Raw genomic sequence first — 26,051 nt, forward strand, 5'->3', positions numbered from 1 at the left:
GCTCTTCTTGAGAAAGAGTGCCTAAGTCTCCAAAATTAACCCAACAAGGAATTGGAATGGACTCAAGAGAATTGATAGTCCTAGTTAATGGGTTAAACCTCGAGAGAGTAATCACCCTACTTGAATCCTAGTTGTTTGATCTAATTTGCCTACCCATTTGGTCTCGAGAGAGTCAATTGGGAAAAATCACTCTCTCTACCGAGAGGTGTAAGAGTGGGTAAAATTGTGCAACGGTTATAGCATAAGCCCCAATTATGTCAATCAAACTTTAATAACTTCTACCCGTCAATTAGCAACCTAGGTAATGTCACGACCCTAGTGCCCTTTTCCCATTAGATACAACTTAACAATTATCTCGTAGCATAATCTAGTTTCAGTTAATAGCTTGGTAATAGTAGTTTATAATCTAAAAACCAAAAAATGTATGGAAGTGACATTTGGAATAAATACACACTTCTAGTCTAGATAGATACTCAACTCCATTCCTAGCTCCCTGTGGAAATCGATCCCGACCCTCATATCGGGTAAAAGCTATTGCGACCCTCTCTTCCTACTTTTTAGTAGTGTGGAGTTTGAAGCGATCACTATGAATAGAGGATGAGGGTTCATAACTTGCCATGAGAAAGAGAGGAAGTTTCTTATTGGAAGAAGAACTAATGATGAGTGGGGAGCGAAACAGGTTCTGAAACGCCTGAAACGGCAGTAGATTTGTGGGGAAGTGTTACCATGCAGAGGGGATGAAGGATTTGACTGACAAGACATGGAACTCAGACATTGAAAAGTTGAATGACGTTGCAACTGAATTACAAAGTATTTATATGCCTTTTTTTGTTTATAAAGGTCATGCAAAAATTAAGCATATTCCTACTAACCTCAAGTACAAGAAACTGATGCCAGAGCAATCTTTTGAACAAGATTTTAACAGCTCCCCTCCTTGCAGTTCATAACTGTACCTTTGGCTTCTATGATCGTCATGCATGTTTGCCTACAATGGTATTGATGTGAATTAGGCTTGGTTAGAAACCACTTTAGCTATGTTTACCTGAAGGTGTCTTACACAGCCAACAGATGGAGAATCAGGTTCTTTATTAGATTTTTGTGACCCCGTCTTCACCTTGATTTATCTGAAATATTCTCTACTTGAGGCGTATGCAGATATCTGGAGTTTGGTCTTCTGTTATGCAATCCTTTCCATTGATCAATCCCTTCTTCATATTCACCCTCAGAAGAGGATTTCACCTTTCAATATGTTTGCAATTTCTCTCCATATGTTGATGAGGTCATTTTGTCTTGCTTCCTTGTCTTCCAGAAGATAATGCATGAGTCATGATAGGTGCACTTTGGTTTCCCAACTTGAGATAGAGGTTGGTTGGGAAGATACAGATGGAGGCCAGTTTGATTTCCTCACACTTTGTGTTCTACTGCTTGTGTAGTGCTATGAGCTGCATCTTTTCTTCTTCCTTCAGCTTCAGTTGTGGCAAATGACATACAAGGTTCTTTGTGAGACATGGAAGATGATGTTGCATTGTCTCTCACTAGTCTTCTTTCATTTTGCTCACTCTATCACCCTCATGATTTGAAGCCTCATGAGCATTTCCTGCCATTTTGTGCTTCCTTGTTGAAGACCCTGTGGCCTTGTTTTGTGGATTGAACTTTGTAAGAAGTCCTTAGCTCGTCCTTTTGTATTGAGCTCCCCAAGCTGACCCTTCCTGTTGTCAAGCACGAGGCATTTTCTTCCATTTTGGCAGTTCCTTGTGAGTTTTGATTTTGGAGGCACCTGGTCCGACACCTGTTCTCCAAGTAGAGAGGAATGTTCATTCCTTTTCCCAGAGTTTCTTGGCGATTCCCTAGACGATGAGCACAATTCATGCAGTAATTTCCAGATCTGTTCTTTCTTTCTACTACGCCATTTTGGTTATGCAATTCTTGGAGTTTGAGAAATTGTGCAAAATCCCTTCTCCTCCTCCTACATCAGTTTTGTGAGCTCATGTCCAGGTCACGTTTGAGTTTGGAAGATTATGGACCAGGTCCGACTGAGTTAGTTTCTTTGGAGGTGAGAAATTTGCATATGCTGCCCTTTCATCCACTGAGAATGTACCCTTTATTTTCTTTTCAAGGATACATTCCCTTCCTGCAGGGCTTTCAATGAGAAGAAATTCATGATGTTGTGTGCTTTAAGCATCCAATGTCTATAGTCCATCGAAGTCTGCTTCCTCTCACTGCTCCCTGCACATATACATCAAGGGGTTAGATTTAGGAACCCAAACTAGTTTTGGTCCCTTGTTACTATAAAAAGGATGAATGAGGGTTTTCTTGGTCCACGCAGGCAGCATCCGCCTTTTGCGAGTGGTACCTGATCCTTTGTTAGTAGTCACTCTATCAGTAAATGCTTTGTTCTTCTGAGCATACTGAACCCTAGCCTGGCAATTTTCTTTAAAATACCAATTGTTTCCGCAGTGGGTACATAGCCAGTTATCAGGTACAATGACATACTTGTTGTGTGGGTTGTAGGGATTTTTCTCCCTTTGGAACCCGATGCCCTGTTTGTTCCCACTATTGTTGAGATACATGGCAGTGACTTCATCTGAGGACCAGGTCCATTTCAAGGATTTGTCAAGATCATTTCTTACGTTTTCCAACTCATCTTGGAGTTGCTGATTTCTCTCGAGTTCATTGTAAAAATTGGTTTTTACAATAGTTAACTCCTTTTCGATCAAGATGTGCGACTCACTGGCTACTTCCTTCCCTTTACCAAGAGTTACATTCCTATGTTCTCTATTGAGTCCCTCAATGGTTTCCTCCAGATCAACGCATATTACTAGAAGGTCATCTCTTTCCTCCTCAGTGGAGGCAATCTTTTCTTTTAAGGAGTGTTTCTCATTGCTAAGACCTTCTATTGTTTCTTTTAGATCAACTACTACTACTACCATCAAGTCGTCTCTCTCATTCTCCACACTGGTTATTTTTTCATTTAGGGCCTCCTTCTCTAGTTCAAGATTAGCTATGGTTTCATTTAAGTCCACTACACAGACCACTAGATCATCTCTAGATTGTTCGGCTTCCCCTAGTTCTACAGTCAAGATCTCCTTATCATTTACAAGACTATAATAAGCATCAATTAGGACATTTGATAAAGACCTTAGTTTCTTAGAGGAATAGGATTTCAGATTTCTCTGAACATCCCTGAAGTTTACCTCATCATCTTCATCTTTTTCATCATCATCATTTGACTGAGCCATCAGCGCGAACAGTGAATCGTACTTTGTTGCTTCAGTTTCCATTTCCATCATGGAACTGTTTTATGCATCTGATTCCCTTTCAAATTCACTTGAGGAGTCTCCCCAAGCAGCAAGAGCTTGCTTAACGATATTGTCTGCAGCACTTTATCGATTAAATCTTTTCTCTGGAACCAGGTTCCTTTTTCCAGCTTTGTCAGGATTTTGCTTGTACTACTCCTGTTTCGTGAGTGGGCAGTCTTTGATGAAATGCCCTGGCTTTCCATATCCGTGACAGAGATCATTGTTCGTTGTTTTACTTGAACTGCCCCACTTTGGTATGCCACAATTTATTCGAACCATTTTTTGAAATCTCTTCGTAAGATATGCCATGTCACTATCTTCATCACTTGAGTCACTCCTTTTAGCCTTAAGCACCAGGTTCTTTTCCTTCTTAGGCTCTCTTCTTTCAGTATTTTTCTTTCTTTTCATCTCGTATGTTTTCAGATTACCAATCAACTCATCCATGGTCAGAGTCTGTAGATCTTTGGCTTCTGTGATGGCATTTACCTTACTTTCCCAAGACCCAGGTAGAACACTAAGAATTTTCCTTACAAGCTTGTTTCTGGGAATGACATCTCCAAGTGAGTGAAGCTCATTTATGATGGAGGTAAATCTGGTGTGCATATCTTATATGGACTCACCATCCTTCATCCTAAAGAGCTCGTATTTAGTAGTGAGCATGTCGATCTTGGATTGTTTGACTTGAGTGGTTCCTTCGTGTGCAGTTTGTAAGGCTTCCCATATCTACTTGGCAGTATCACAAGTTGATGCTCTGTTGTACTCATCAGGTCCTATGCCACACATCATGATTTTTTTGGTGCGATAGTTCTTTTCTACAGCTTTTCTGTCAGTGTCGCTGTACTCTCTTCTCCCTTTGGGTACGAATGGTCCTATTTCTTCAAGTTTCTTCATGGGAACATGTGGACTATCACAAATGATGTCCCACAGTTCTAAATCTTCAGCCATTATGAAATCATGCATCCGAGTCTTCCACCAGCTGTAGTATTGACCATTGAATCTAGGAGGTCTATAGGTTGATTGTCCTTCTTCAAAGTTTGGTGGAGCAGCCATTTAAGATCCTTCCTAGGTGTTAGCCTGATAGGAGGAACCTTGCTCTAATACCAATTGATAGCTTATATGAGTCCACCAAACTATAGAGTAGCTGGTCCCGTATGAGACTGATATGTAGAATGCTGTAAAGGCTGAAAGTAAAGAAGGTAAGAGATTTTTTTACGTGGAAAAATCCCACACAAGGGGATCAAAAAACCATGACCTACTCTTGTAGGATTTTAACCCAACTAACTTGCAATCTACCTATTACAAGCCACTTTGCAATTTCCCTATTGCAAAGACTTTAAACTAACTTGTGATACAACTACCACAAGCCACTCTCTAACTCTCCTAGTTACAGAGGATTTAACTTATGACTATTTCTAGTCACAACATAAACTCTAAAGTTTAAGAATTTTGTTTGTTCCTAAAACAACGGTTCTAAGAAAGCAAACTAGGAATTACAATGTAGAACAATTAACAAGATTACAACTCCACTATGGATATACATAAGACTTCGTTTAGAAACTGATCCTTAGTGGAGTTGTCTTCTTGTTCTTGACACACAAGTGATTTCAATGCTGGATCGATGCTTCTTCTTATTGAGAGAATATCACTGAATGTACACCTCCTGGTGAGTCTTGAACCAGGTTGTTTTATCACAAAAGATATCACAATAGGTAGTGATGTCAACTTGTGGTGTACGTTTTCCCAGAGAGAAGTGACTGCTGCACTCTCTGCACAACCACAACTGGGTAGTTGCGTTCCAGCTGGATAGTGGACTTTGTACTTCTGTTAGAACCCACTAACGGACTAGGTCCTCGTTGTGTTCCGCTTCTGTAATAGTTACCAGATGGTCACTTTCTTCTGTCACATTCTAGCTGTGTACTTGACCTGTACTTTTGTCAGAGAACCTACATGGAGCAGGTCCCTGTTTTGTTCCTCTTTATATTGATTGCATACAGTCATTGACTTCTTTGTGCCGGAGAACTCTAAGAGATCGGGGCACCAGGTCCTTGTGATGTTCCTCTCTGTGATCGTTTAGTTCCTTCCTGTTGCTGAATTGTTCATATGAGATGTATAACTTGTGCGACAAGATTCTTTGTCTGGTTCTTCATAATAAGTTTGTTAGATCATCAAAACATAAGAAGTATAAGGCTAAGACATTGAAAATCCATCAGTGTTTTAATCTGCCCAAGAAAGGATGGAAATATAGAATTGGGTCTTGTGGGAATGGACGACGTCATGATTAAAAAACCGAATGGCACCCTTATTCCAATGATCTTAGCAGAGATTTACCGAGCCTTAACTGTTTTCCAAGAAGGGGGTAAATTGTTTGAGGGCTGTAACATACTTCTACAACTGTGGATACAAGAACATCTCTGCCACCGTTTGAGGTACATGAATTATGGCATGACTGGTCTGAATGCATTGAAGAACATGAAAACCGAATGGTGGGTTATGAATTTCTAGAAGGTACAGAGGCCTGGTTTGTGCATTTGATTTCCTTAACTTCAGACAAAATTGAGTGGACCTTCGGTGTGCTCCCGGTCACTGAAGTCATATACATGTCAACTAAGGTATGCTATCTTCTCTTAATGGGTCTCCAGAGTATTCATCCATAGGAAGGTATTAATATCCCACATGACAAAGATCTAAGCCGACAAGTCATCGAATTGGGTCCAAAAGTAGTGTTCCCAGAAGGAAAAGTTCGTCAGATTTGGAATAAGTGTAGATTTCTAGAGCCAAAAGACCCGAGTTTGGGATCTATCTAAAGGTGAATTAGATCCTAATTACATGACTTGGTTTGGTAAAAGGTTTCAAGTCCCTCGGGAGCCCGAACGGCCTGCTAAAAGACCCCACATCCAACAATTCACTGACGATTCGCGGGAGCAATGGGATTGGCTGGCAAAAGAGGCAAGCTACAAGGCCAAGATAAGCAAATTGGAGGGACAAATCAGGGATCTAAAATTTGACAATAGTGTACAAGCCGCTGCTGATGAAGGGAAAAAGAAGAAGCTCGCTCAAGAAAACAAAGCCCTTTGAGCCCAGATCCAAAAAATAAAGATAGCTGCTGAGAATCAGGAAAGAAGCCGAGCAGATGAAAGGCTCATAAATGGTCTTAAAAGGAAAGTATCTGAGTATCAGGATGACTTGGAAAAATCCGAGGTTAATCTAGCAAAAGCCCGAGCACAGCTGACAAAGAATGCAGAGGGACGGGCGGAGTTTGTACGGCAGTTGAAAAAGAAATATGAGGGAACAGTCACAAATTTGAAGAAAAGGCTAACTACCCTAAAAAATGAGATGGACAAACAAGCTAAGAACTTTAAAGCAGAAAGGGAACATTGCTATGCATTAATGTCCCAACAAGAGGAAGATATGCAACAGCTGCAGGGTCAAAACCATCATGATGCCCAGGTGGTAGAAGCTAGGTCTCAGCAAATAGGGCGTTTGCTCCAAGAAAAAAGGTATCATTAGGGAAAGGGTTAGAGCAATTGCAAACTACATTGTCATGAAGTGTCATGAATGTGAATACATGACTCGAACCACTTTCTTTGCTGCAGTAATGACCTTCGTTCACCAAATAATGAGTAACTTGGAGCGTCTTCAAGGGGATCTTGCACATAGGCCCGTGGCAAGACCTAATGATGTCCCACAGGCCCCTGGAGTAGAAGCACTTATGTTTTTTTGATTTTCATTTTGAGTCTGTATTTTAGTTTCTAGTTTAAAGTATGTTTCGAGTCTGTTTGTAGTTTTAAATTCCTAGAAAAAGTATAATGGAGTCTTTTGTAACAAAGAATAGTAGAGTTTTTATTAATGAAAAATTGGGAAATCCCAAAAAATTGTTTCCTTATTTTTCGCATTTATTCTTGAACTACGTGATGATCTGATTCATGCGGCGTCATGATACGTAGGCAATCCTCATCGGATCCCATCATGATTTTTGTAAATAACTCAAATAAAAGAGGAGTGTGGAAAAGAGAAAACCAAAAAGAAAAGAGAGAAAACTAGGAAAAGAGAATGAGAACATAAGAGAAAATGAGAATGCAAAAGAGAGCAAGAGAGAAATCGGGGAGATGAACAAAAGCTGGGATGAGACATGCAACCATTGCAAAATATGTAGAAACACATTTAACTGTATAGGTGCATCACACCCCCAATGTGCGATTTCCTATATGTTAATTGCTTCAAACTAACCGGTTTGTTGTCTACTGTTGAGTATAGGTTTTGTTTTTAAGGTGGTTGGTTTGTGGTAACCCGGCTTCACATCCATACTTTAAAAGATCTAAGGGCAGTGTAGAAATGTCATCAAAAGGTCATCCACTAACGATTCCCATCTCAGAGGATAGCCCTCTATTGGTTATCCCAACCTCAGAGTCAGCGGCAGCTGAAGAGAATAGGGCACTACGCCTTCGTGTGCTAGAAATGTGGGACGCCTGGTCCAATGGTAGAGAGCCATCGAGTGCCATACCCGGTTTCCCCGAGTTACTTCCCAGAGCAAGTGAAAATTTCAATGTTCCAATAAATTACCCGAATACCGCACTTGGATACCCCACCATCTCAGCTCACTTCATCGGAACGCCTTCTGAGGTTCGCCCCAAGGTGGTTTCGGGAGTGGCCTCCAATATATTTACAGCACCACCAACATCAGCTGCGGTGCAACCAACGCTGCCCAGGCCAAGCTTTGATCCATCATACTTCACCTTCCAAGTACCATCTTTTCCACCAGAACCTACCCAGTTCACCACCAATTCTTACCCTCAACAACCCCGACACGAGTTTACCGCGGGACAGGAGAAGGCTACAAAGAACCCCGAGCAAGAGGAAATTACCCAAAAAATAAGGAGCATGGAACAGAGCCTTAAGAATATACAAGGTTTAAGCGGACAAAAGAGCATATCCTACGCTAATCTATGCATGTTCCCACATGTGCATTTGCCCTAGGTTTCAAGACCCCAAAGTTTGAAAAGTATGACGGGCACGGGGATCCCATAGCCCATCTCAAGAGGTACTGCAATCAATTACGAGGGGCAGGCGGAAAAGAAGAGCTCCTAATGGCTTATTTCGGAGAGAGTCTAGTTGGCATTGCATCTGAGTGGTACATGGATCAGGACATATCTCGTTGGCATATTTGGGATGATCTGGCTCGAAATTTTCTAAGTCAGTTTTAGTATAACATAAACATAGCTCCCAATAGGAATTCTCTGTCAAATCTCAAGAAGAAGCCATCAGAAAGTTTCCGAGAATATGCTGTTAAATGGCGAACAAGCGACCAGAGTTAAGCCCTCGATGGATGAAACGGAAATGATTAGTGTTTTTATACAAGCCCAAGAGGCTTACTACTTTCAAAATATGATATCTGCAATGGGGAAACCGTTTGCTGAGGCCATCAAGATTGGTGAGATGGTCGAGAATGGTCTGAAAACAGGGCGCATATTGAGCTAATCTGCCATAAGAGCTACATCCCAAGCAATTCAAAGCGGGTCCAGAGGTGTGGCAAACAGAAATAACAAAGAAGAGGTAGCGATGGCAGCTTCAAGTCTGAGAAAGCCCCGTCCACCCAAATGTTACTTCCCTTCAAGCACCCCACAACTTTATTATCCTCATCAGGATGTGGCCTATGTTATGGCTCCTCAGCCATATGCAATAATGAATGCCCAGCCATACGCTCGGCCACAACAACAATTCAACCAAAATCAAGCTTCATTTACTAGAAATCACCCTCCACCAAGCTCAGTATAATCCCCGACCTCCACAAAAAAACTTCCCCTACAATGACCGTGCTTAGGAGCCACCCAGGAGAACAAACTTCACGCCTATTAGTGAGTCATACACTAGCCTTTTCCCTAAACTGGTCCAAATAGGTTTGTTGCAACCTGTACCCCAAACCAGGCAAAACCCAGAGTCGCCCTCCTACCGAGTCGGTACTCGATGTGCTTACCATTCAGGAGAAGAAGGACATGACACTAAAGATTGTTGGACTCTGAAAAGGGCTGTTGAAAATCTCATAGAGAAAAGGGCCGGTCATTGGAATGATTGGAATGATTACTAGCTCACAACAACGGGCTCACAACAACGGGCCGGTCATTGGAATAATTTGCAAAGATAAGGAGTTTGATCCTTCTTTGAAAGCCATAATTGCAATTGATGATGTCGAGAAAAAGCCAAAGGCTGCTGCAAAGCAAGACAATGGAGAGAAGAAGAGTAAACCCACCCCTCAAAATACAGAAAAGACAGTGGAAACTAAAACTGGGGCAGTACCCCCAAAAGATGCCATTCTTTATGTTCCCTGGGGTCACAGGAAAGAGCAAATGACATTGAGCCCACCAAAAAGGTTTAAGTTGAATAATGGACCTAAGATGTACGTGCGTAAAGGGATCTTTGTGGTACGGGGGCCAGTAATTTTACCAAGTCTGAATGACCCCGTGGTTATTGGCCGCGCACCATAGAGGCCCATGACAGACCCTACTATCGTCCTATGGAATTACAACAAGGCGGTAGTAACCTACAAGGGAAAGAGGTCCTAGAAGAAGCAAATAAAACTAACCCAGCTGAGAAATACCTTAACTTGAAGGATTTGAACAAAGCCAATAAGAAGCGTTTCCCACTCAAGAAGCTTGTCAGTGCCGAGGAGGCCGAAGAATTCTTCCGTAAAATGAAAATTGTGGACTATGAGGTAATAGACCAACTCTGGAAGTCTCCCGCTCAGGTCTTGCTTCTGTATCTACTGATAAGCTCAACTGAACATTAGAAAGTGTTGATAAAGACCCTCAATGAGGCTTATGTTCTGATTGAAACCACTGTCGAACAACTGGAAAGGATGGCAGAAAGATTCTTCACAGTCAATCAGATTTCCTTTAGCAAGAATGATTTTCCCCCAGAAGGGGCCGCCCATAACAAAGCCCTCCATCTGACAGTTAATTGTGAGGGGTACTATGTAAAAAGAGTCACGGTGGATGGTGGATCAGGGGTTGATATATGCCGTCTTTCAACTTTGCAAAGAATGGAGATTGAAACTGAGAGAATCAGGCCTAACAATGTCTGTGTGCGTGCCTTTGATGGCATCAAAAGAGACACCATAGGTGAGTTCGATTTGATTTTGACTATTGGTCCTATGGATTTCGAGGTGACCTTTCAGGTCCTAGACATGGACACTTCTTATAATTTCCTCTTGGGAAGACCTTGGATTCACGCGGCAGGGGCCGTACCTTCCACTCTCCACTAGATAGTGAAATTTGAATATGAAGACCAGGAAATTGTAGTTCATGGAGAAGACGAGCAGTCAATTTATCGGGACCCATCAGTCCCATGTCTTGAAGCCATGGAAGGTAGCGAGCATATAGTTTATTAAGCTTTCGAGGTGGTGGTCGCAGATTAATGTGAGGAGGGAAGCTCTTGTCCTCAGCTTTTTCTGTCAAATGCATCCATCATGGTTGCTGCTGAAATGATCAAGCATGGTTATAATCCTGGGAAGGGACTCGGGGCGTCATTACAAGGTATCACAGAACCTATCACTCTACCTTCCAGTAAGAAGTTCTTCGGGGTGGGTTTTCACGCCATAGAAGCTGATGTGACATGGGCAAATGAGCGAAAGAACAATGGTTAGGTCTTGCCTCAGCCGATCCCCTACCTTTTCAAGACATTCGTCAAGCCCAAGTACATAGAAGAGGAAGATGAGGCCTTCACGGCCGAGGAAATTGAGGACATATGTGGAGCCATGAGGCAGATGTTGTATGAAACCTACATAGTCTAGCCGGGAGAAGGCTCGAGCACCGCTGAGGTGCTGTATATGGGACCCAATACCAAGTTGCAAAACTAGAAGGCTACTTTGTTCCCAGTCAAGCGGGAATCCCGGTAGTCCAATCTTGCCACCTTTTCTACATCACGAGTTATCTAGGGTGTAACTCGGATGTTTCTTTTAGTTTACTGTCTTTAAATTCCGATGTAAACCCTGTTATCTTCAAAATTCAATGAAATGAAATCAATATTTCATTGTTCATGAATCTCTCTTTATTCTTTCTGATTTTTGTTATTTCTTCTTTCAGTTCTAATAATGCGGCTTTAAATAACATGACATGCTTGCGAACTTCATGCCCAGATCCAAACGCACTGTCTAATTGTGAAATAATGAATCAAGAATCGGAATATGATGAAGAAGAGGCTTTTAGGGAAATAAACCGAGAATTGGAACAATTCTAGAATAAACCTAAGCTAAACTTAAATGAAACCGAGCCGGTTAATTTGGGTAATTCTGAAGAGGTCCAAGAAACCATGATAAGCATTCACACGGATGAAAGAACCAGGGATGCATTGATCCAACTTTTGTTCGAATTCAAAGATGTGTTTGCTTGGTCCTACGATGACATGCCAGGGTTAAGTGTCGATTTGGTGGTCCACTAGTTGCCGACTTACCCTGATTATCCCCGTATCCAGCAAAAACAAAGGAAGTTCAAAATGGATATCAGTGACAAGATCAAAGAAGAAGTAAAAGAGTTGAAGGCGGGGGTGATCCGAGTGGTCTGATACACTACATGGTTAGCTAATGTGGTTCCCGTGCCAAAGAAAGATGGGAAAACTCGAGTGTGTGTTGACTATCGAGATCTGAACAAAGCAAGTCCCAAAGACAACTTCCCTTTGCCGAACATCCACATACTTGTTGACAACTGTGCCAAACATGAGATACAATCTTTCGTGGATTGTTATGCTGGATATCATCAGGTCTTGATGGATGAAGAAGATGTGGAAAAGACAGCCTTCACCACACCCTGGGGCACCTATTGTTACAAGGTTATGCCTTTTGGTTTGAAGAATGCCAGTGCAACTTATATGAATGCCATGACTGCCATCTTTCATGACATGATGCACCAAGAGATCGAGGTGTATGTGGACGTTGTGATCATCAAATCCAGAACACAAGAAGATCATGTTCAGGACCTGAGAAAGTTCTTTGAGCGGTTGCGTAAGTATAATTTGAAGCTAAATCTGCATTTGGGGTGTCGTCTGGCAAGCTTTTGGGATTTATAGTCAGTCGGAGGGGCATCGAGCTAGATCCAACAAAGATAAAGTCTATTCGGGATTTGCCTCTTCCGAAAACCAAGAAAGGGGTCATAAGTTTGTTGGGAAGGTTGAACTATATCAGCCGATTCATTGCTCAGTTGACTTCCACATGTGAGCCCATATTCAAGTTGTTGAAAAAAGATGTAGGAATTAAATGGACAGATGAGTGTCAAGAAGCCTTTGACAAAATTAAAGAATATCTATCGAACCCGCCAGTCTTGGTCCCACCCGAACCGGGGAGGCCTTTGTTTTTGTATCTAACAGTCTGGGAGAATTCCTTTGGTTGTGTCTTCGGGCAACACGATGTGACCAGAAAGAGAGAATAGGAAATCTACCATCTGAGCAAGAAGTTCACCAATTATGAAGCCAAATACACTTTGTTGGAAAGGACTTGCTGCGCTCTAACTTGGATCCCTCAGAAGCTTAGGCATTACTTGTTGTCCTACACCACTTGAGCGGAGAGGTCTTGTACAAAAGGACTCCAGATCTTAATTTATTGAGATGTGTGGATACCGAAGAGGTCGGAGGAATCATGCATGAAGTGTACACAGGGGTGTGTGGACCCCATATGAACAGATATGTTCTGGCAAAGAAAATCCTTCGTGCAGGCTATTACTGGATGACTATGGAAAAATATTACTTCAGTTTTGTCCGGAAATGTCATCAGTGTCAGGTACACGGTGACCTGATTCATGCACCACCTACAGAACTGCATCCTATGTTGGCACCATGGTCGTTCGTTGCCTGGGGTATGGATGTCATTGGGACAATCGAGCCAAAAGCTTCAAATGAGCATAGATTCATATTGGTTGCCATTAATTACTTTACAAAATGGGTTGAGGCAGTCACTCTCAAAGCGGTCACTAAGAAAGCAGTGGTAGACTTCGTGCACTCCAATATCATTTGCCGTTTTGGTATTCCTGCAACTATCATTACGGACAATGTTGCAAACTTGAATAACCACTTGATGAGGGAAATATGTGAGCAGTTCAAGACCACGCATCGAAATTCTACCCCTTATCGGCCTAAAGCTAATGGTGCTGTCGAAACAGCAAATAAGAACATCAAGAAGATTCTTAGGAAGATGATCCAAAGTTCCAGGCAATGGCATGAAAAGTTGTCGTTTGCATTGTTGGGATATCACACAACTGTGCGCACATCAGTCAAAACAACCCCATATCTTTTGGTTTATGGCACTGAAGCCGTGATACTCGCATAAGTTGAAATGCCCTCTCTTCGGATCATTGTAGAAGCTGAGATTGAGGACAGTGAGTGGGTCAAAACCCTTCTGGAACAGTTAACCCTGATTGATGAAAAGCAGATGGCCGCAGTTTGCCACGGGCAGTTGTATCAACAAAGAATGGCCCGTGCCTACAATAAGAAAGTGCGGCCTAGGAACTTTGAAGTGGGGCAACTTGTTTTGAGATGTATTCTCCCTCATCACAATAAAGCAAAAGGAAAGTTCGCTCCTAACTGGAAGGGCCCATACACTCTTTGAAAATTATTGCCAAAAAGGCATTGTACTTGGGAGACATTGAAGGAAATGACCTTGAAACAGCCGTAAATGCAGACGCAATCAAAAGGTACTACGTTTAAATCTTTTGTGGTACTAATATTATCCGATTGGGATGATGAAGGCTTTCATTCTCGCTACCCCAAACACTTCAACCCTTTTGCTAACCCTTTGAGCCGGTTACCTTTGTTTGATTACCCTTTTTGGAACCTGAAAACGTTTCAAAAAAAGTCAAAACAAAAGAAAAAGAAAAACAACAAAACAAAAGTTTCCCTGAACTATGTTCGGCTTGATTCTGAAAGGATACGTAGGCAGCCTCTCTCTAGGGTTCAGTCACACCAAAATAAAACTCCAAATTCCCCCAAAAGTAAAACTGGGGCAGATGTTGTAATAGTTCGGCAATGATCCCGCCTAAATGGTTCCAAAGTTGTAATTCGATCCAAATTATGTTTACCCAAATCCTTTCAAGTCCTTCCTATCAATCGGTGAGAATGTTCAAGGGTCGGAGAATGCAACTATTTGGATCCGATGCAATCAAGATGAGAGAAACAAAATGAGAGAGTCTTATTGGTGAAAACCCACACGGGCACCGTAAGGTGATGGTGAGGAGAGAAATTGAAAATGAGAGAGTCTTGTAAGTGAAAACTCGTAAAGAGCACTATAAGGCAACGGTGATAAGAGAAATGAGAGAGGTCAATTGGCGAAAACCCGTAAAGGGCGCCATTGATCGAAAAGGAAGAATACCTTACAAACATTAGCACTGAAAGAGTCCTGTCAAGGTTTCCCGGTTTTAAAACATGGGTCATAATGGGTTTATGAGAAGTTGGATAGTTGCGTAGATCGAGTATCCAGTCTAAGAAGCATGTCATATCTATTTAAGTCTACATGCACTCCAGATAAGTCCTTCTTTCCTCCCCAAAAGAGACACTTCTCTTTAAATTCACTTTCCTGTCCTTTGTTTACTTTTCTTTGAATCCCTTTCAGTTTAATTCTTCTCTGAAATTAGTGGAGAAAAGATGGCAAGATTGGTTTATAGGGTTCTGCTTGACAATATCCGAATGCAAAAAAAAAGCACCCAGCCTCAGCAGGTGCATCAAGTCGATCCCGACTGGCCGTAATGGCCGATGCTCCAAAGTCAAAATTATTGAAAATGAAAGAAATCCAAAGTTAAGTGCCTATAAAGGCAGAATAAGATGAAAAATCCAAAGTCCCACACGGGTGAACCGTCATGTGAAAATTTTGGAAAGTTAGGGTCCTTAGTTTTAGAAGAGATATCGATCTCCAGAAAGCCAACAAGCAACAGAGATTCCCATTAAAAGAGTCGGGCTAAGATCGAGTGATCAAAAATAATCAAGGCCACTAAACCAACCACCGTTTCAAACTAACAATTGTTCTTTGTTTGAAAACATGAAACAGGTGCAATCCAAAGCAACCTTGCAAGAAGAAGGTGCAACCAAAAGAAAATGCGTGAGGACTAGAAACAGTTTTGTAGCAACAATCCATAAAAGGGAAGTCCTCTCTAAAATTCTTTCCCACATTCACTCATTCCATGAAATAAAAAAAGAGAAGAAAAGAAAAAAGAGGAAGAAACAAAATGAAAAAAAAGATATCAGAAGAAAAATTCAAAAAAAAATGGTAGCTTAGGGTCCCCAATCTCTAGTTACGTTTTTCCAACATAGGGTCTCCACTCCCTAGTTAAGTTTATTTTTAGACATAGGGTCTCCACTACCTAGTCGCCTTTCCAACATAGGGTCTCCATTCCCTAGTTGAGCTTATTTTAGACATAGAGTCTCCACTCCCTAGTTGATTTTATTTTAGACATAGGGTCTCCACTCCCTAATCACCTTTCCAACATAGGGTCTCTACTCCCTAGTTGATTTTATTTAAGATATAGGGTCTCCACTCCCTAGTCTTCTTTTCCAACATAGGGTCTCCATTCCCTAGATGAGTTTATTTTAGACATAGGGTATCCACTCCCTAGTCGCCTTTCCAACCTAGGGTCTCCACTCCCTAGTTGAGTTTATTTTAGACATAGGGTCTCCACTCCCTAGTTAATTTTATTTTATACATAGGGTCTCCACTCCCTAGTCAGCTTTTCCAACATAGGGTCTCCACTCCCTAGTCTGCTTTTCCAACATAGGGTCTCCACTCCCTAGTTGAAATTATTTTAAGACATAGGGTCTCCACTCCCTAGTCATTTTTCCAACATAGGGTCTCCACTCCCTGGTTGATTTTAGTATAGATATAAGGATCCACTCCCTAATATCTTTTTCCCAAGGATACACAATCCTTATTTTATTGCTTTCAAATAAATAAATAGTTTAGATTTTTGTTATAATAACTCACGAAATTTTCCTAATGAAAACTGGGGCAGAAAAATTTCGTTCGTTTGTTTGCTTTGGTGCCTGAATAGGTTTTCACTGTGAGGCACAAGATTGAGATGACCAAAAGAAGGAGTCTCAACCTAAATAAAAGAAAGGAAGAACAAGAAAATAAACTGAACTCTAAGTGCAGCAGCGGGTAAAAGATACAGACTGCCCAAGATATGATTGAAGTCACAAGTTTTGCATGTCCCGCCTCGATCCGAAAAGAAGAATGAACCAGCGGTTGCAACTAAGACCATCAAGATTCAGATCAGAGTCTGCAGGAAGAACCATCCAAGACTCAAGATCAAGCTTTAGAAGGTTTATAGATAGGAATCTTGTAACTCGTAGTTGATATGTTTAGTTAGTTTAGCTTTCTATCTTTCATTTGGTGTAAGAAGGAGTTCAGCAAAGTAGAAACAACAGCAACAGCAGTGAAATCACAGTTTTCCGGTAGTCCCAGCTACCAAAACTTCCAGAACTACACTAACCTGATTCCTTTATAGCCAAGGATATGTAGGCAACCTCCGAAGCAAGGTTCAGTCAGGCTTTTTCAAAAGATGTTTCTCATGGAGTTTCAAACGGGCAAAAATCCCTCATAGTTGCTCATTTTGTCTTTGCCCTAAAATCTTTCGTGTTTCCGAGAAAATAGGGGCAGCTGTAAGTATGTGATTTTTACCCTATATGAAATATTCATATAAAATCCCAAGAAAATAGGTTTTCTGTTAATTATTTGCCATTTTAAGAATTTTGATAGAATTTTCTTAATTATTTGCATTTATGTGCATGTTTAATTTTTATTCAAATCATGAAAAATACCCAAAATATTATGCATTGTACTTAGGATTTGTTTTTGCATTTTTTAGAATTAATCAGTAATTATTTATTTTATAGAAATTTGAAAATCACAAAATAGCTCAATTTTACATTTGTTGTCTTTAAATTTTTAATTTATTAATTTTTCTTTTAATGTAGAATTAAGTGATGTTTATAATTTTGTAATTAGATAATTAGTTTAATTCTATTTTGTTAAATAATTTAGATTAATTTGGGATTTTTCTTTTACTTTAAAAAAAGAGATTAAAGATATAATAAAGAAAGAGGGAAAAATGATTTTAAAGTGGGTCTAACACACTTGGGTTGCACCCTTAAACCCTCAGCCCAAATACTCTCCTTTACCGCCCTAGCCCAAGAAGAATCGGACCAAACCCGCCTATTTTGACCCGCCTGTCTCCCTCCATATATAAGCCTCCTTATACCATTTCCCTAATCCAAACCCTAGACCCAAATAACACAGAAACGACGCACATCCGTTACTGTTCAACATCTCCCTCATTGAGCCCAACCTCAACTCGCCTGAAACTCAGGCGAGTTCACTCAAATGGGTCTCCTCCTCTCCACGTCACTTTATTTCAATGGTTTTCTGTCAGAGGAGAAAGAATATTCTCTCCAAAATTGTACGATTTTTGTACGATGGAATAATTTGCTGGATGAATGGGAGTTGTGGATGGATGTAAATCGATCCATGCCTTCCATTTGTCCCAAAAATCGTTCAAAAACATGAGGATTTTCGGATATTTGGGCAGAAGCTTCAAGATTTTTGGAGGGATATATAAAAGGTGAGTTTTCTTGTTAAGAGCTAAGGAAATATCAGAGAAAAAATCTTCAGAACATTTAGTAGTAAAATTTCTAGGGTTTTGAAGTTTTTCTTCTTCTGAGGCCTTTTCTTTTTTGATTCGACATCTTTTCAAAAACAAAAATATATATATATATATATATATATATATATATATATATATATATATATATATATATATATAAAGTATGGTTTGAGTTTGATTGTTGATTCAAGTTTCACTTCATTTCAAAAGAATTTAAAATTACAAATCTCCGCATTTTCTCTTCGATCTCTGTTCTTCAAGTATGGTTTTGGATTGAAGTTTAAGTTGGGGTTTTGTCGCTGGGATTTGGAGCTTTGGCGCTGTGGTTTTTCTGTCCGATTTTTGGTTGCAATTTGGATTTGGTTGGCTGATCTATTGAGCTATTGTTACTCTTGCTGAATTTCTTCTCCTATTTCAGAGTTTCAATTGATATTTTCAGTTGTTTTGCTAATAGGTATGTTCATCTTCTTTGTTGCTCTACATCGGATCATGAAATGAAAAATTGCTTTCGTTAGTTTCTACCCAGTTTTGTAAGACCAGTTGGCTCAATCGTTGATGCTAGCTTTGAATCCCTCTCATTGTTTGTCTTTGGTTTCAATAGCATAAGTCAAATATATTTGAGCATGATGTTGTTGTATGTAAAGATCAAAATTTTAAGTTGTTTAAAGTGCTCATTGAGTCGTGCATTACTTTTTGTAGCCTCTTCTCGTTTAAACTAAAGATTCAGGCTTAAAACGACACTGAGATACAGCAGAATATATGTTTGTATGTGTGTGTTTATTGATGTGCATTGGTTTTAGGTTGGTTAATCACTTCTTCTCTTTTCCTTATAGTTCCCTTATCAGTTACCTCTCCCATTAGAACCCCTTCATATATAACATCGTCAAAAGCTCTCGTGTAATGGTTCTGCTGCATCTCTTTATTTCTGTCTCAGCTCGTAATGCAGTTTTAATTTGGTCTTATATGATTAGTCTTCGTTTATGGAAGTTCCTTTCCTTATGTGTTTACTAGTAAAGTTAGAATTTTGATTGTACAATTGTCTATTACACTAGTAAAGGGGACTTTTCTCTTCCTTGGTATTCATTGCCCAAAATCTTCTTGTGTCATAAATGGAATCTGGAATAGTGAGAGGATTTGGAGCCTTTAGGCTGTAAGGTGATACGGGGGGGGAGTAGTTATGGAACAATACACATTTTTGCCCAAAAGCCATTTCCTCTAGATGTCATTCTATGAGAAGATATATATGCTTGTGAGAAAAGCCAGCTGCTTATTTGCTTACTCTGTGATTATTTGAAAAAAATGCAAAGATTTTTACATAGAGAGCTAAGGCTTTATCTGTAGTGTCTCGTAAAATTTCGGTGCAACTGATCGAGATTCATGTCTATTTCTTGTATGATGTGTGTGTGCGAGTAATGTTTTATGTGTATTTCTGATGTTTATTCATTCACTGTTAGTCAAGTAAAATTGAAAGACTAATGTTTAATCCTTAATTAGAAGAATGAATGGGTGCAGGCCAGTAACATGTGTTTGTAAAGACTGATTTCTTTTATTTACTATTTTTGTCACTATGTGTATATGTTTGTCAGCATGTCAGAGGTTCCAATGTAGTGAGGACTTTTGAATTTCCTCTTACTTTGTCAATTATGCAGTAGCCAACTCATTATGCCTGTAGCAGGGAATCTCTTTTTGGCTTGCGTTTGGGTTTAATTGCGTAACTTGCACCTAGGCTCAATTCTGAGCCAAATGAGTGATGATGCCCATCTCTTTTTTCAAAGAAGAGGAGAAGCGTGCAATAATATACTGGGCCTGGCGTTGGCCCAGTTCCTGCCTCGATTAGCTTAGGCCTGTTGCATTGCTTTACACATTAATCAATGGCTTGAGCCCATTTTTGGATGTAAATATCTTTAGGTTTAATTAAGTGTAATCCTTTTAAAATGGTTGGAGGCGTGCCATCTTTCATTAAAAATTACCCATGACCCTCTTATTAGTAATACAAACTTTGAAGTAATTAATTCTTTAAATACCTGTAATTTGCTTTAGGCGCGCAATTAAATTATTACAACTACAGATATGGTTCCCACGATATAGTTGTGATAACTAGTTTTGAATTAGATTAAAAATAAGAGTACCTTTAGATTGCCTTTAAAAATATATACCCCTTTTCTTAAAATAATTTGAGTTGTGTCATGCTTAAAACCATAATATATGGCCCTCACAAATTTAATTCGAGAGTTTAATACTTTTAAAGTCGAGGTGTGCCATCAATTAAACTCTCCATGGCCCTCACAAATGTTGTTATTAATTTGAACCTTCGTAGTTGCTTTAGGCGCGTTCTTTAAATAATTCATCACAGCTACAGGTACGGTTCCCGTGACGTAGTTGTGATTTTTAATTACTAAATCCGGGTGTACATTTCATGTGACCCAATTCTCAATAATGTGAAATAAAGCGTGTTGCGAACCGCGGGTGTATTTCATGTAGCGTGGTTTACGATGTGTTTTAAATGACATTGAATCTTTCTAAAAGCGGTTTAAATCAATTAAAAGCGTTTCTAAGTTAAAAATGCACAATAGGTTAAAACATGTAATAAATCAGATAATGAGGCCAATTATTAATAGTTAAGCGACCGTGCTAGAACCACGAAATCCGAGAATACCTAACACTTTCTCCCGGTTTAACAGAATTCCTTATCTAATATTTTTGGTTCGCAAACTTTTAAATAAAGTCAAATTTCCTTGACTTGGGATTTTAAAATAAACCGGTGACTTAGGACACCAAATAAACTATTCCAAGTGGCGACTCTGAAAAATAAATAATTAATCCCATTTCGAATAATGTCACTTTAATTGGGAAAAACTCCCTTATATCCCCCTCTTGGGTGGTAAAAAGGAGTTGTGACACTGATTTCTCTATACCATTTGTTGTGGAGACAGATGCATGCAGTGTGGGAATAGGAACTGTATTAATTCAGAAAGGTCAGCCTATAGCCTACCTAAGCAAAGGCTTATCTCCACAGCATCAAACCTTCTTAGTGTATGACAAGGAGCTGTTATCCTTAGTCGTGGTAGTGAACAAATGGTCACAATATTTAACTGGAAGACCCTTTACAGTTAAGACAGACCAAAAGGCACTGAAATTCCTCCTGGAACAGAAGCTGCACACAGGATCCCAGCTGAAATGGATAACTAAACTTATGTAATATGACTTTGTGATTGAGTATAAAAAGGGGAAGGAGAATAAGGTGGCAGATGCCCTTTCTAGACTGCCATTGGTCGAATTAGCAGCCTTAACACTCTCTACCATCAAGACTGATTTGTTGGGTCAGATAATGAAGACTTGGGAGTTAGATGATGAGCTTGTAGCCCTTATTGAAAGTCTCAAGAAAGAAGGTGGAGAATCAAAAGGGTACACCTTTGTACACAACCAGCTAAGAAGAAATGGGAAGCTAGTGGTGGGACCTGATGAGCAACTGCGAAAAGAGATCATGAAATTATGGCATGATTTCCCTACTGGAGGACATTCAGGCATAGATCACACCTACAGAAGAATAGATGCACTTTTCAATTGGAAAGGAATAAAGGATGATGTTCATACATATGTCAAAGAATGTGACACATGTTAGAGGCACAAGTATGAGACAGTACCTTATCTTGGACTCTTACAACCACTCAAGATTCCTTCATTAGCTTGTAGCAGTATTAGCATGGATTTTATTGAAGGATTTCCCAAAGCTAAAGGAAAGATAGTGATATGGGTGGTGGTAGATAGATTGGCCAAGTATGCTCACTTCATAGGAGTGGCTCATCCTTATACTGCCTCTGATATTGCTAAGCTATTTATGGAGCATGTGTTCAGACTACATGGGATGCCTGAGGATATAGTGAGTGATAGGGATCATGTCTTCACTAGTAGGCTATGGTAGGAATTATTCTCCATGAGTGGGGTCACTCTCAGCACTTCTACAGCCTATCATCCACAGTCTGATAGGCAGACAGAGGTGGTTAATAGGTGTTTGGAAACCTATCTTAGGTGTTTTTGCTCTGATTCTCAAAAGGATTGGTCCTCTTATTTAGCAGCAGCTGAGTGGTGGTATAACACTACCTTTCACTCCTCAATTCAGACCACCCCTTATGAGGCTCTATATGGTCAACCTCCACCATCTCACTTACCATATATGGCAGGGGATTCAGCTATGGAAGAGGTGGACAGATGCTTGTTGACAAGAGAATTTAAATATCAATTGTTACAATATCACTTACAAAGGGTGCAACAGAGAATGGTTGATCAAGCTAATCGACATAGGAGTGATAGGCAATTCAAGTAAGGGGACTGAGTTTACCTCAAAATACAGCCCTATAGGCAGGTGACACTTTCAAACACTCACTTCTCCAAACTCTCAGCAAAGTACTATGGTCCTTACCAAATCTTGCAAAAGATTGGTAATGTAGCATATAAGCTATCCATGCCTTCTCAGCTCCTACATCATCACACATTTCATGTCTCCCAACTTAAATCCTGTTATAAGCTCCCTGATACCATTTCACACCCACCCATAATTGATATATCTAGCCCATACTGCCCTCAACCTGAGCAGATTCTTGACAGAAGAATGATCCAAAAGGGAAATAAAGCTGTCGCGCAAGTGTTGGTTCAATGGGACAAAGCAGCACCAGATCAGGCCACTTGGGAGGATTATCAATCTCTCAAAATCAGGTTCCCTACATTCCTTCCTTGAGGACAAGGAAGATTTTAACGAGGGGAATCTGATACGAATCCAGCTGCAGGTTGCTTCAGGTTGTGGTACCTTGTGCTTGTGCAGGAGTACATAGCCGTTATAATCAGTTGAGAAGGAGGTTAGGAGAAGTTTGCACGATAGTCAGTTTAGTCCCAATTACTTTTAAGTTATAGTTATTGTAATTACACATTCATCCCATACATTTAGGCTATCAAGGCACATTAGGCCCAGCTCTATTGCCATTTCTGGGCAGTGTTCGTACAGTGTCAACTAGGTCATTTAGGGTTACCATACTATAAATTGTAAGGATCTTCTCTTTTTCAGATAAGAAATATATCAAACTCTTATTTTGTTGCTCTAAGTTAGCTTACTTTTCTGCTCTTCCTTTCTTTTTCTTTTCCTCATTTTACTGTTCCATTGCTTTTCTTGTTTTTTCTTCTTAGCTCAGCTCGTATCATAATCTATTTGACAAATTACCAAAAAACTTGCTACGAAGAGATATGCTATTTTAGGTCAACTTAATCTGATAAATGATAATGTGCACACAACTTAAGCTCTTTCGAAAATAATATAGATTCTTCACTCTATAACCACAAAATTTAACGGTGATAATTTAGATCTTTATTTAACCACCCACCCCTTCCATGAAACAATGAGTAAATAAGTAAATAGGAATAGGAAAATACGAAAAATAATAATTTCTTTTCGCATACTCTTTGGAGATAACGGTCCTTTAAAGTTTTGATCACCAAATTCAGGGAGAAATACCAGTGTAAGCTGGAAACAAATAAGTTATCGCCAATATAGATAGAAGCTTGCAGAAAAATTTGCTAGTATTTTACTCATAATCTATGTCCTTTTGATGGAGGCCTATTATTTACAACCAACCAAGTGTGTTGAAGACGTTCATTGAATTTCTTTTGTCGAAAAATTACACCATACAAATAGGGCAGAAATGGGAGAAATTTAAAAATAGTCAGATTTATAACTGGTCGTTCAAAAATAGCCCAGTTTGAAAAGTAATCGAAATTTATCCACTTTTCATGTAAAGATAAATCTTAGCGAAAACACTGCTCAAAACCCGGAAAATACGCCAGTATATTATCCTGGAGTTCTAGCATAAGTATACTTAAACTCCAACATATTATACTGGAGTTCCAGGATAAGTATGCTGGAACTCCAACATAATATACTGGAGTTCCAGCAAGTATACCGGTCCAGCATAATATGCTGGAGTTTGGAGCACCGGTGCTCCAGTCTCTAGTATATTATACTGGAGCCAGCAAAGTATACCGGTCCAGCATAATATGCTGGAGTTCATACACATGTGCACCGAACTCCAGTATATTATGCTGGACCGGTCTCTGTTGCAGCAAAAATGTGGCTATTTTTCATTGATTTGATAAACGCTATCTATTTTTGAATGACTAGTCCGAAAACTAGCTATACCGTGTTATTTTTACGGTAGAAATAGATGGCCTGTTATATGTACGAATGTAAGAGAATGCAGAATGATTCAACTAATTTTATTGTTTGGACTTTGGACTGAAATTTTCTGGAAACATTTATATTTACATTCTGTAAAGTGTGAATTTTTTTTTTTTTTTTTTTTTTTTTTTTAATCTTAACTAGGAAAAGAAAGGAGAATATTAAAAAAAAAAAAAAACGTTACACTTGAGATCAATTAAACATCATTATCTTTCTGCTATAATTTGTGATGATATATATAAGGAAGACTAGATGACCATTACAGATAACACAGATGCCTTCCAATTGATAATCGTCTTATCTTGTTTCTTTGAGTTGCACTAGTAGTCGTACCCGCGCGATGCTCAATCAATTTTAAAAAATATTAATTAAATTAAATTGTGATGGGGCTTGTGTGATCCTATTAGATCGTATTGCTTTAATAAATTTCAATTGTCATTTTATTGGTTACTACGATATACCCAATAATAAAATCTGTATTAAATTAAAGGTACTTATATAGTCAGTAAATAAATTTTTTGTTCTATATTTTCTTTATTATATTATCTAACGTTTAGTATTATTACATTGTTAATAGAAATTTTTATTAGTATATTACTTTGTTTAATATTCTTGTCTGCTTCCTTTCTTTTTGTAATATAAGAGAAGATATATAATTTATTAGTGTTAAAATATTTTTTATTTTAAATTTTATTATGTTGTTCTTAATAATATCATCTAAATTTTAATGAATAAAATTTCTATTAAACTAGAGGGACTTATACATGCATTGAATAACTTTTTTGTTATATATTTTTCTTGATTATATTATCCAATATCTAGTATTATTACATTGTTAATAGATATTTTTATTAGCATATTATTTTATTTACTATTTTTCTCCGCTACTTTATTTTTATAATATAAAAGAAGATATATATTTTATTACTTTTGAAATAATTTTTATTTTAAATTTTATTCTATTATTCTTAATAATATTGTTTGAATTTTAATGAACAAATTCTCGATTAAATTAAAGGGTCTTATGTAGTTATCGAATAACTTTTTTGTTATGTATTTATCTTTAGGCAGAATGACCTAAACGACACCTATACTTGTGCCACTTTGTCATGCCAGTCTCCAAACTCAACAATTTGCCAACCAAACCCATATACCCCTTTAAACTGTGTATAATAAATGTTTATGACAGGAGGCTGTCGGTGCGTGTAACACAATCTCTTCCACGTTGGCTGCCACGTCAAAAAGCAACAATGTGTAGATGCCATGTCACATGGTAGATTAAAAATAATTAAAATAAAAAATAAATAAAAATAAAATTCAAACACTAATCCCCTAATCCCCTTCCTCAAATGGTGCGACTGTTGTGAACATCAACGGCGGAATTTTGTCATAATTTGTAGGTTAGGATGCTTCAGGTTTATAAAAGTTACTCTTTTCGGTTTCTGAATCTTTCTTAGTGTTGAAAAATACTATTGCTGATCTGGGTGTTTGAGGGAAAGAAGAAGAGGCTGTTGGTTAAGGATTTGTATTTTTAAGCCAAAGGGTGGAATTTTGGAACAATTGAATAAGATGGAGGCATCTATGCCCCCCAAAAGGATGAAGAAACAATTAACAGGGAAACGTGAGGACACTGTCTTGCATTATTGGCTAGAGCAAGAAATCTTGTTGAAATTGTGAGCACGTGATTTTTGTCTTGCGCGACAATCGCTCCAAAAGAAAAATAAAAAAAAAAGAAAAGAAAAATAATAATAACAAATAGGTCCTGCTGTATCAATTTGGATTTTTATATGGCACTTTGTTAATTATTTACGATTTTTGCCCATTTTTATTAAAACAAAATACAAAATGTATGTGTCGTGCGTAGTCCGTTCGTTAAATAGGAAATCACAAAAATACGCATTTCTT

The 26,051-nt window shown here is 39.0% G+C and overlaps 1 protein-coding gene across 1 annotated transcript; it reads right to left on the minus strand.

The window, feature by feature from the left end:
• Nucleotides 1-3,449: 3,449 nt before the first annotated feature.
• LOC138868279 (uncharacterized) lies at nt 3,450-3,902 on the minus strand. The gene has a single exon (XM_070145820.1). The coding sequence runs from the start codon at nt 3,900-3,902 to the stop codon at nt 3,450-3,452; it is 453 nt and encodes a 150-aa protein (XP_070001921.1).
• Between the last annotated feature and the right edge of the window lie 22,149 nt (nt 3,903-26,051).

Source organism: Nicotiana sylvestris, chromosome 5, assembly GCF_000393655.2.
Source record: "Nicotiana sylvestris chromosome 5, ASM39365v2, whole genome shotgun sequence".
Classification (NCBI taxonomy): Eukaryota; Viridiplantae; Streptophyta; class Magnoliopsida; order Solanales; family Solanaceae; genus Nicotiana; species Nicotiana sylvestris.